The following is a 12,551-nucleotide window of genomic DNA, read 5'->3' as shown; positions in this document are numbered from 1 at the left end:
CTGTGCTTGGTAAGCAGCAGCACCAAGGGCCGGACTCCCTGGAGCTCACTGTGAGCCACATACCATACTGGTCAAAAGCTCTGCTGGGCTTCTCGGTGCCTGAACCGGTAACTCCATTTGGGTCTAGCGCTGCTTCGTTTTGGAATAAACCAGAAGAGAGTAATCTAATATGATTATCCTTGACTTGTAAACAAGACCCGATTTAGCTAGTAAACTGTCTTTTCGTTGCCCTAACCTGCTTGTGACTGGCCAGAATGGTGCGGGTTATGAGTCACGGCTCTGGGAAGCAGGTCCTACTTTTGCTATGAGCTGGTTCAATGAAAGGGCATTTTTGTTAAGCACAGCTCCTCTCCTCTCCATTTTTTTTGCAGCTCAGGTGACTGAGGCATGGTTCTCCTCGTTGAAAGCTACCTACACGTGAAATCATCACTCAGGGCTCCTAGTTTAGGGCCCTGATGGTACAATGCTTCCCCATTTACTCAGCTATAATTTTGTTTCTAACAAACCTACTTAAAATCTGCAGCGACTAAGGTTCAGGGCCCTCACTGACCAAACGTGCGTGGAACGTGCCCTTTCCACCCGTGCTGCCTAAGAAACGGTGCCTGCCATCTCTACAGGGAGCTGAAGAAAGCAAGAGCGAGGCAATGTCATTTTAAAGAACTTTTTATTAGTAACGCATGAACAAGAAATTGCCATTCAGAACCACATAACATGGAAACAAAGCAGAGGATAATTGTATTGCCTTTCTCTGTTTAGAGCTGATGCCCTGGGTGTACCTGAAGCTGCACAGATGGAATGTGCGCAGTGACAGCACAGAAGCAGAAGTTCAAAGGGGAAGAGTTTGTGCTTTGGTCCAAAAAGTGCATCTTCTTTTTTCCCTTTGTTAAGGAGGGGGGATCCAGCTTTAACAGACACATACACTCTTCCTATCTTCGGTTTGCTTTCTAATTCAGGGCTAATGAAACCACCAGCTCTTCCAATAGAAACGAGCCCATCTCTAACTGTGTAAGCCAAAGCTGGGCCTTGGCTTCTGTCTGCCCTGTAAGCTGCACTGTGAGAATGTAGCCTCTTTCTCTATATATATGTCGGCTTAGCTGGTGCTTATTTCCACCACACTGGAAGTCAACCTCCTGCAGAAGTTGCATCAACTCCTGCCTGTGTCTATTAATTGTAGATTTAGAGACCCCAAAAGCCAACTGAACAGTCCCACACCGCAGTGTTTGGCCTACAGCCTTGCCCTGGCTCCCCCTGTTAAGCACTGACCTAACTCTGCTTAGAGAACTGGAGGAAGGACCCACAGCTTAATGGAAATGCTACAACTGCATGGGAGGTGCCAGGAATGTATTTTTTCATACTGGGCACTCACCTTTTTGCACTTGCAGGTGTTTTTTAATCAAATGGGCTAATAATCAAGCAGGTCTTTTCCAGCTGTACAAGTAGTCTGGCACGCTGAAGACTACCTGCTTAAAAATGCTTTTCTTTATTAGCTACAACAGGGCTTATTCCAAATGGCTTCCTCTAGAACTGTCCTACAAAACCCATCTCAATGCCCTTTGCCAGCCGTGGTGGCTTCCATCCTTTTTTGAAGACACAGAGCCCAGGCTACCTGTATCCCTTGACGCTTGGTTCAGCCTGGCATCAGCACCGCAACAGCTGTGCACCCAGAGGAGAAACTGAGAATTTACTGCCTCGCAGAGTGGTGAAAATAAACAAGCAAAGCTGTCACCACATAAGATTCCCTGTGTCTGTCTGAGAACTATTTGACTCCATCTCCTGCTAAGCCCTATGAGATTCCTTGAGTGTGACTGACCACAGCAAACTTCATTCACAAATCTTTGCTTGTCCAAGTGTTGTATAGTTGCAGCAATCTGGAATTCGGTGCACCTGGAGGTGATGTGAATTGCTTTCAAGTTCCGATTGCAGACGAGGACGCTGGGGCACAGGAAGGCTCACAGCTTGTGCCGGGTCAACTGAGCAACATGAGCAGCTCTGGGATTTTTCAGCGTCACGCTGAGAACTCAAAGAGCCACGGGCTCCCTGGGCTCAGGGCTGCCGGAGCCTGTGTCCTGCTCAGCACCCACCCCGCGAGGCGGCAGCTGGCACCAGCTCTCCCAGTGGAAGGGGCTGTGGTGCTCGACTCAATCAAGCCGCTGTGAGGACAACACTCGTGAACTTAAGCTTCTGTGTCAGGAAACTGGTTCTGTGTCTCTGTGTATCACATCAGACCGAGCTAATGCCCCTCTCCAGTGGTTCTCCCGCCAGCAAATTCTGGTGAACAGTCACTTCCAGGACCCCAAAAAAATAAAACTCAATAGTAAAAATCAGACAGAAACAACAAAACAGATTTTTATAGCTGGAATCAATAGTCATAAACATTTTGAGATTGACTTTAAGATACAGATATACAAAAGAAGAAGAAATAAACCAGAACAGCTCCAAGTTATCAACATGGAAATACTATAAAAGTTTATGGTAGCAGTAACATAATCCATATTCTGTAGCACCGGAGCATACAGTCACAGCACCTTTCCCTCTGCCTGTGTGGTGTCACTGTTGCACAGATGAGACTGAGCTCCTAAGAGAGACATTCCTAAAGGATGTGCTGGAGCTGCTGGATGAGGTAAAGCATGAAGAGAGCAGCCAGGAGTCTAAAGTTGGAGCTTTTAAATTAGTTTTAACCTATACAGCGTGCAGCCAGTAACTTGGAACGTGGAAGCCAATGCTGAACATTCCTGTGGGAGAAGGGGGAGCTTGAAAGAGAAGAGAGAACAACATCATAGTTGTGATAAAGATGTTCTCTCAATTCCTGGTTTAAAAATGAAAAACAATCAGTCAAAAAATTCTCTCCAACAGGTTGCCTGCATTTCTCTCCCAAAGGTGAGGGATGGAGATTTCCCAAAGCCTGTAGTGCATGCAGGACGAGCTCCTCGGCTGCAGACCAGCAGAGCTGGAAGTAGCAGCATGTTGGCAACAGAGGGAGTTGGCTGGGCATGATCACTACGTGCTTATTGCATCACTGGGGTTACACAAGCAGTTTTATTGCTGTTCTAAGAGTACTTCAACCCTCCACGCAGCCCGGCCAGTGTTCAGCTGTTATTCAATCACTTCCATTAAAAATTCTTTGCCAAAAGAAACGCCTGACTGATCTTGCAAAACTATAAAACCATGGAAAAGAAAAGGAGAGAGAAAACCTCTACATCTGCTTCCACGTGAATGATTAACACAGATAAGGGCTGTAATGGAAAGGCATTTTTATTTTTGCCAGGTAACACCCCTCCCTGTGTAAAGGAAGTAACAAAGGGAAGAACCCCCAAAGCGCTATTGTCACAATGAACACTTGAAAGGTTTGAGAGCAAAGCCTGCTCGCTTCCTCCACCGCCACCATGAGGCAGAGCTGGCTTGAAATTCTCTACAACCGGGTTCACATACAAAACAACAAGACAAGTGGCATTTTTAACTCCTTGGGTCTCCTATGATTTATTTGAGCAGACCTTGGGCATATTAATAACGCTCAAAATAATTAAAATGTTTTAAAAATTCACAGACAGGAGCTCACCATGCCAATCCCACCTTCTTTCCAGCAGGGATTCACTCTAAAATGCCTATGGAGTGCAAACTGCATTAGGGGGCTGAAAGCATTAAATCTAATAAAGATAACAGCCAACACACATATAAATAAGACTAATTTCCTTCTTAAAATATCACGGGAAAGGCAATTCCCACTGCATGACTGATGGGAGACTTCCTAAATATTAATAAATATATTACACGTATTTACAAGCTTCTGATTTTATCCTCGTATGCTGATGGGAAGTTCAGCCCATAAGTAGGACATGCTGGGCAGCCACGGGGTACGCAGGCAAATCACTGCATGGGATTTGGGATGCTAGCGCAAGCAGCGAGATGGAAAGCTAAAAATAGCCCTCTCTGCAGAGATCCAAGCAACAGACAGAGCTCCTCCAGGCTCTGCGTGACAAACCAACCCGCTGATTTTGCGGAATGAAATGCCAGGATAATGCAGAGCAACTGTGGCAGAGAGGACGCGATGGAAAGGGGGAGGCAGCCTTCTGCATCATGTTTTCTGGTGCTTGCCATGTGTGTGTCAGTGACCCAGAGAGCTTTTTCCAGGGAAAAAGGGAGGTATCCAAGCCCTGCCCCACAGCAGCTCTGCACAAGCAACATGAAGCAGTTTGTACAACCACTGCATTGTTGTTTGGTGTTGGTGCCCTGCACAGCACAGCCTGGCCGGAGCCAAAAGCTGCTGCTGGACATCCCAGGAGGACACTTGATCCCGAGGCTCTGCTGCTTGCCCAGATCCCCCCAGACACTGCTGAGGTGGATGGGGAGTACAGCTTGCGGATGGTGCAGGTGTGCCGTGAGGGACTCATTTCCTTTTGCACACTCAGGATTTACTTAGTCCTTGATTCTGCCTGCTCCGCAGTGTCCTACATCCCTCTGAAGGGGAAAAAAAAACCAAGTGCTGCATAACCTGCACCTCAGTGGCTTGAGGATGCTGGGAAAGAGGACTGCAAGCAGAGGATCAGAGCGATTGTAACATGGGGCTGGGGTGTTTCCAAGGGAAAATGGTAAGAACAACAACAGGGGAGATGCCAAGTGAGATTTCCTGCTTTTCTTTCTGTCTAGCTTTCCTGATGTGCTGTGCAGCAAACACACAGCCTGGCTTTGGCACAGAAATGAGAAAAAGTGCTGATGTGACTGAGATCAGGTGACCTTCCCAGCAACAGCAGAGCTTTCACATCAGGCTGTCTGTGCTGCTTACCCCCTGCAATCCTACAGCCTTATCACATGCCAGTCTCCAGGTGCAAGACATTTTTCCAGAGGTACTCCAAGGAGAGGGCCATGACAGCTGACCTCGCACAGGACAGCAAAGAGGGAGCCTTGAGCCTGGCTTTTCCTGTTCATTTGTATTGGTTTAAAAACAATTAAAACCTTCAATAGGCCCTGCATACGTAAAAATTCTCATTTTCCAAGGGCTTGTTTAAAGAAAAATAAGGATGGATGAGTCCCTGGGAAGTTTTAAGGAGACTTTCACAATGTGCTTTTCAAATCAACTTAAAAGATATGATATGAGGGGCTGCTTCAAAGGCTGAAACTTAACATGGAAATCCACTTTTGAAGGGGAGAAGGGCAGCAGGAGGCAGCCTGCACTGAGACTGGAGCCCAGCTACTGCATGGGAGCCAACAGCTCCTGGAGCTCCCTGGCCTCCGCACTGGGGCTAGCAGGGCAGTCTGCCTCCTCTTGGGCTTTTCAACGCATGAGATTTAAGTGGGAGAATCTGTTTTGATTAATACACCTTTAAAATCACGCTATAGAAATCCAGTCCCAGCTACTTTGTAGCAGTTCTGAGGTATCTCTCATTAATCCGAAGTATAGAAATGTTAATAAATAGATCTGAACGTCTCTGCTATGTCACTCTATAATACACTGCTATATAGATATTAAATATGCCTCAGGGTATTAAAAAATCTATGAAAAAGTTACAGTATTTGATTTTCAAGTATTAATAACTTGGCTATATTAGCTTGGTTTTAAATACCAAAATGATCTGGCCCTAAATTATTGACTAAGTTCTGCTAATGCCTGAATTTAAAAAAAAGGATTTTGAATACAAAAAAAAAGTGCAAAAAAAAAAAGCATGAGATGTCAGTTAACGTTGTAACATTGTCGGGAAGTCTAAACGACCAGTCTAGCACTCTTTCATAGGCAAATTTAAAAAAGAGAAAGAATGAAAAAAGTTCAAAGAAAAGAAAAGAGAGAGATTGCTCCCAATCTGAGACAGCCCTGTCCCAAATTTCAGCAGAACATGATTTTTTACAGCCAAGTTATAAACCCCAGAAAAAATGGGGTTATCAGCAGATATGCTGTCAGACACACCTATAGCAGTATTTGTGTGCTCCGTTATAATACAAATCTACACCTTACCCACCGCTTTCTCTGAGTAACCACGAGAACGATTTTACAGGTATTCCATTAAAATGAGAAGCCTCCCTTATTTCCCATCCTCCCCATAAACTGTACAACTCTGCCTACCACTAAAAGCCACTGCTACCAGTAGTCATCATCATACATTCAAGATAGGAAGTAAACTACTAAAACCTGCTCACTTAGAAATACACTAAGGCTTAAAAAGTACAGCAGCTCAGGGGAATGGCCAACCACGTGGGCAAATGGCTTCGTCGCATATTTTGCCCTAGGACGCAAACACTGTAGAGTCCTGTGCTGAACCCTGATCTCAGAGCAACCAAAACAGTTCCAAGAAAGACGGTTTTGACCACGGTCATTCACACTCGGTGGCTGGTGTGCGATATGACCCTTTGCTGATTAAAGTAGGACGTGAGCATTACTAGGGTGGGAACGCCAATGTGACTTACTGTTTGCTACTCTGCTAACACTGACCCTTTGTTAGATTTGGTTCTCCATTAAACATCTGTTTTCAGCTCACCTCCTGAAAAAATGATTCAAAGCATGGTTAAAAAAAGACTGAAAGCAAGAAAAGGCTTTCTAGTTTCAACACACGCATACAAAAGAGGCAACGATTTCAAACTATTGATATTCTTCCAGTGCAAGCAGCTGACCCGTTGCGTATCATTCTGCACAGCATTCTGCGTCTCTGCGAACTGTTGGAGTAGGAAATCCTGTGACCTAATGCAAATTCAAGCCAGTCAAGTGAAACGAAGCAACAGAATGGTAATCCAGTTTCAGTGACCTTGCTCATGGACGATGACCTCATGAAGACAAAAGCAAAGAAAAAGGCACAAGGCTCAGATCTCATTGATAGTCCTTTCAGAGGGGCAGTATTCAGAGGTTCCCGGCGACGACATGTAGAAGGACTGTGTTTTCCTTTTTAACCTGGCTCGCTTGTTGGCCAGAGATAGGCTGCGCCGGCTTGAATTGATGATTTCTGAAATAAACTTCTTGCAGTCCACGCACACCTCCATTGTGCTCCAGTCCTCCATTAACTCTTTGGGAAACTCTTCATGTGACTTGTCCACAGATTTGGACCTTGAAGTCAACCTGAAAGGCAAAAGAATGGGGCCTGTCACATTATTTAGCAGCACGGCAGTGGTCCCCAAGGGAGAATTTCAGAAAACAGCACATCAGAATGGTCTACATTCAAATCTTCCTTTCTCTTGTCCCAAAAATGACACCAGGAGACCTGGAGAGGGCAGTCTGGCAAGATTGCAGGGTCACAAACTGAGGGCATGTGTACCATTTACCTTCACAGAAACAACCTTACTGATAACTACAAAGAGATGATGTATTTGGCTACACAGCATTCTAGCACTAGTGATTTATGCAGGGTGCTTACACTGTCGATGACCTCCAAAAGGAGCATTTCTTTCATTTTTAATTTCTTGGATTGGCTTTGACAACTATCTGCACATAAGATATCAAAACAATAGATAACTTGATAACATCAAATAGTGAAAACTAGAATTAGAAAAACTAGAAAAGAAAAGATAAATCTGTGTAAGACATTCCTGAATTCCCATTTAGTGAGTGATTCTAGCCTGCGGGTTTTATCTCTGTAGGGTCTATTCACACCAGAAAAAGACAAGGCAGGGATATTTTTGCAGAGGTGCTACAGAAATACAGCTGTCCCAGAGTCATATTATTTTTCATCTGTAAAGTGAAAAAGCTTTAAGACACGCTGTTACTTTTGCTGTTTCTGTAAATCAAAGCAACGAGCAGAAGAAACATGGATTTTCAGGCTGCAGAACAGTTACTACGAGCACTAGCTGGGGAGAGACTATTCACAAAGGCTTGTAGTGACTGGGTGAGGGGCAATGGGTACAAACTGGAGAGGGGCAGATTTAGACTAGACAGAAGGAAGAATTTCTTCACCATGGGAGTGCTGACGTGCTGGCACAGCTTGCCTGGGGAAGCTGTGGCTGCCCCATCCCTGGAGATGTTCAAGGCCAGGTCGGACGGGGCCTTGGGCAGCCTGGACTGGTGGGAGCTGTCCCTGCCCATGGCAGGGGGGTTGGAACTGGATGATCTTTAAGGTCCGTTCCAACCCAAACTATTCAATGGTTCTGTGGTTCTATGATTACAAATATTGGCAACTACAAAACAGATAGACAGCATCTTCTTAAAGATTGATTACTCAGTACAAAACAGCTAGGAAGCATTTCCAATGGACACAGGTGAACTAGGGTTTTTTCTCACCTGGACATGCTCCGCAGCGATCGGTGGTGACTGGTAGAGGGTTTCTCTGGTCTCATAAAGCTTTCTCCTCTTTGCAAGGTTGAAGGTCCCAGTGAGAAGATGGGGAGAGTAGAATATGGCTTTGATGGCAACCGCATCTATTGCGAATAGCAGAAGGAACATGCAGTATCATTACAAAGATTACAGCTTTTTAGCAAGGCTCTAACCCCAAGTTCACTTACTTACTTTTTTGCAACACTGTGAGCATACAGGCCTGTGTGAGAAAGCAAGAGCATCAATCACTCCATGAGGAAAAATTACATTTATATGAAGAATAAGAGATAAGTGTTCTTAGGAGTTTGAATCCTCCCCCATCGTCCCCTCAAACAAAGATTTTTATTTTTAAAGCTTCTTCAATGTAACAATTTCAATCAGAACATGGAGACAAAAGAAAGGAGAAATGCTAAATAAGAACCAGTAGTTAAAAGGGGCTACAAGAAAGCCGGGGAGGGACTGATTACAAAGGTTTCTAATGTTATGACTAGGGGCAATGGCTATAAACTGAGAGGGGCAGATTTAGACTAGATATAAGGAGGAATTTCTTCACTATGAGAGCAGTGAGGCACTGGCACAGGTTGCCTGGCGAAGCTGTGGCTGCCCCATCCCTGGAGGTGTTCAGGGCTAGGCTGGATGGGACGTTGGGAGGTGTCCCTGCCCATGGCAGTGGCGTTCAAACTGGATGATCTTTAAGGTCCCTTCCAACCCAAGCTATTCTATGATTCTATAACTACAGCTAAATTTAAAAAATAGAAACCCAAAAGGAATAGCTGTTTTTCCTCTGAAGAAGCCTCCTTTGGTAAGTCAGTCACTGATTCCACAGATCTCCAGATTTATTGTCTCACTGTTCAACTTAAAATTTTTCATTTTGCATCCAAATTATCCCTTTTCCCCCCTCTCCCACCAATACTCCACAAATAGTAAAAAAGGTAAATTGCCTTGAAATGTTTTCCCCAACAACAGAGATTACGGAACTGCTGACTGGGGAGTCTGAATAAATTCCATCTCACTACCTCATGAGCATGAAGGAACAAATGAGCGTTTCTCTCATTTTTAGCCAAGAGTTTCAGTCCAAGGAAGCAAATTTGTCATTTAGGAAGGGACTGGTTTTATATAATTTTTTTTTTCAACATTGACTGTTACAGAAATAAGAACAATCAACATTACACAGGGAAAACACTAAGGGGTTCCTAATGTATATATCACCATTTATCCCTCTGAAACAGTATTCATTTATTAACAGATATGAAATACTTACCTCTTGCAGAACTGACAAGTGTAAGACCAGGTAAAGAAAGAAAATCTTCTTGTTCGACAGCAAAAGCAGAGCTAAAAGAAGAACAGAGGAGTCCACAATGTTAGGCAAAGTCCTGCACAATAATGACTTCATCTATCAGTTGCTGTCAGTGGGATCACAGCTGCAGTTCTGGGGTCCAGGTGATACTGAAAAGAATGGTCTAGAATCATACCTTCATAGATCTAAAAATACTCCTTTAATTTTCTACTTAAATTAAATACTTTCCAACTAATTATTAAATCATGTTTACTCTTCCATCACTAATGTTTATATAATTACTACAAAAAAAGCGAAGTGAAAGTAAGAGTAGCAGCAGTGAGGAAGGGTAATTGTTATGACTGAAGAGCACAAGACTAAGTGGGCCTAAGTTCAGTCACAAATACATTTAGTCTGGAAACTGTTTCTAACTATTCAGGTCAGGCTCCGTGACACAAAGTTTTTGCCTGTGATAACATTTGATAATTTTCTTCCGATCCTACGTTCCTGAAAACTAGAGGAGATGCAGGGAATAGCTATTACAGCAATCATAATTGAGGAAAACCTGCTTTATAGTTGGATAATAAACCCTACCCATTCAGTTTATTCAAAGGAAGTAAGGATCACAGCTGAAGAACATTTCTAGGGAGGAAAGGCACTGAGCAATGAAAAGTTTTAAACTCTAACAAAAGATGACTATAAACTGGACGGCTATAAACTGGAGAGGGGCAGATTTAGACTAGACATAAGGAGAAATTTCTTCATGATGAGAGTGTTGAGGCTCTGGCACAGGTTGGCCAGGGAAGCTGTAGCTGCCCCATCCCTGGAGGTGTCCAAGGCCAGGCTGGACGGGGCCTTGGGCAGCCTGATCTAGTGGGAGGTGTCCCTGCCTATGGCAAGAGGGTTGGAACTGGATGATCTTTAAGGTCCTTTCCAACCCAAACTATTCTATGGTTCTATGATTCCAAAGACTCAGGTGAGGCTAAATAAATTTGGTTAGAAATAAAAGTGAACAATTTTAATAGTGGGGTAAACTAATTAAAGCATCAACTTATGCTGATATGTGACAGAAGCTCATTGCTAAGCTTCATATATTATTTATATGATATTATATGTAAGGTACATAAATCTATCTTTGCTTGATACCAATAATTCATATAAAAAACCTGTTTTGATTTTGTATTGCTGTTACTTTATTTTCTGGAATAGAACAATTGCAGAAGGCATGGAGACACTCTAGAAAGAAATCACTTTAGTCAATGAAGTTTAAAACATACACAGACAGATGTGCTGCGGTAACTGCAAATGCTACTGCATTTTTGTAGACAATCTAAACATCTAAGGTATTTCCATGAAAAGTTTTCATGTTTCTGCACAAAATTCAAGCCAGACGGCCCATAGGGGAATTCTGGTGGGTATTCCTTCTTTTATTCCAATACTCCGCAAGAAACAAATGTGTAAATGGGAGGCTTGTGCAATCAGCCTCCCTCAATAGGCTTCGCAGCCTCCCTCCAGCCCTACCTTTCCTTTCTTGAGAGCAGTGTAGACATCTTTATATTGCTGGTACTTTTCCAGCTCTGCCTTCACCAGCACCTGACGGATGTGCATGACCTCCTCCACCGTCAGAGCTAGACATTCCACCGGATAACAGAACTCCTCCTGAAAGCCAAAAAATCTGTATTATTTCAAAGCCAAATGGTTTCTTCCAGACTTCAACCTAGACAACCGGCCACCTGGTTAGTTACTCCAGAAACAGAGGGTTTCTCCCTTCGAACTGGAATAGTGCTGGCTCATCCATGGGCATCACATGAGTTTCAAATTGTCAGAGACTGCCCAAGTGTGACCTAAATGGTCTGATGTTCAGTCTTCACAACAAAGACAGTTTTCTTCATTTTTTTCTCCTCAAACCGCTTGACCCCTTCTCTTTTATTATAAGGCTTTGTTTCAAACCAATCAACATTTGGGTTTGCAATTTGAAAATGTAATTTGGCTGATGGCGTTACTATTACATGTATTGTTTGAAGACACACATTTTCTGAGACTTTGTGGTGCCCAGAGTGGCCAAGGGAAGTTGTTAGTAGCCCGTTCTAGCAGAAATTTTTATTCAGTGGTACCACATCTTGGTGCTTACATGATCAGAATCCCACCAAGACCACAAAAAGTTATGGCAGTTCAGGCACAGAAGTAGTCCTTTCTGGCCCAGGGAATTAACAGCAGCAATTTAAGCTTTATAAAATAATCTTCAAATACAAAGCAGGAGAACTGGTTGTCCAGTGTTGCATTATTAATGATAGAGACTCCAATAGAGACTAACAACAAAACTTCCCACTTAAAAAATCTTGTGTCTGTTCTGTATTACAGCATTTAGCAGAATATTGAGTAGAGAACTCCTGAATTTGGTACCAGAGAATAAAAAGCACCAACCCAATTTGTAATCCAGCCCGGTAGTTGATTATACATTTCCAACAGAAAGACAGAAACCTCTGTGGGAACTTGCATCGCTTTATGCTTAGCGAACCTTTTCAGTCAGCCCAGGGGGGCTACTGTGCAGTAATGACAATGACATGTAATGCTCTCTGAATAAATGAAGGAAATTGCTCCTGCAAATACAAAGACATGGCTGACAGTTTGGAGATCTCGTTTACAAATGGAAGTGATGAATCGGATTAGTAGCAAAATGCTCTGTTTCCATGTTCTCAGAGGTCTGTTCTGTCTTTCCATTAGATTAAAAAGAAAATCTTTCCACATTGCAGACCTGGCAAACATTAGCATTTAGGAACCACCACATTTTTAAAAACTGTTGTCTTACCTATCTAGAAAGGGAACACAAAGAAACTTCACTCTGTTTAAGGTACCCCACAAAAGACTAGAGTTGAGTTAACTTTGTTAGATTTGCCAGCTAAACCTTTGGGGTATAGAATCACTGGTTTTCTGGAGAGAAAAAACTACATCAAAAGCAACTGCAATTTGTTCTGAGGTGTAAAACTGCACAGCCCAAACAAAATAATTTCTGTTCCTTATGCGCAACTTTACAGCTAACCAGCAGCTCTC

At 43.4% G+C, this 12,551-nt stretch overlaps 2 protein-coding genes across 3 annotated transcripts in view; one reads left to right on the top strand and one right to left on the bottom strand.

The window, feature by feature from the left end:
* Positions 1 to 12,551, top strand: part of CIDEA (cell death inducing DFFA like effector a) — a 557,707-nt gene that overhangs the window by 83,092 nt on the left and 462,064 nt on the right. The gene's annotated exons all lie outside the window — the stretch shown is intronic.
* The window catches only part of SPIRE1 (spire type actin nucleation factor 1), a 132,952-nt gene continuing 122,643 nt past the window's right edge, over positions 2,243 to 12,551 (bottom strand). For both annotated transcript variants that reach the window (XM_069853781.1, XM_069853782.1), the window contains 5 exons: positions 11,022 to 11,159; positions 9,486 to 9,556; positions 8,417 to 8,444; positions 8,192 to 8,328; positions 2,243 to 7,036 (listed from right to left, as the gene is read on the bottom strand). In XM_069853781.1, the coding sequence (XP_069709882.1) occupies positions 6,784 to 7,036; positions 8,192 to 8,328; positions 8,417 to 8,444; positions 9,486 to 9,556; positions 11,022 to 11,159 (627 nt within the window). In that variant the 3' untranslated portion in view covers positions 2,243 to 6,783. The remainder of the gene's footprint in view (positions 7,037 to 8,191; positions 8,329 to 8,416; positions 8,445 to 9,485; positions 9,557 to 11,021; positions 11,160 to 12,551) is intronic.

The sequence above is a fragment of the Phaenicophaeus curvirostris genome, chromosome 3 (assembly GCF_032191515.1).
Source record: "Phaenicophaeus curvirostris isolate KB17595 chromosome 3, BPBGC_Pcur_1.0, whole genome shotgun sequence".
Classification (NCBI taxonomy): domain Eukaryota; kingdom Metazoa; phylum Chordata; class Aves; order Cuculiformes; family Cuculidae; genus Phaenicophaeus; species Phaenicophaeus curvirostris.
Note: the sequence above shows the minus strand (reverse complement) of the source record. Positions and strands in the feature narration are given on the sequence as shown.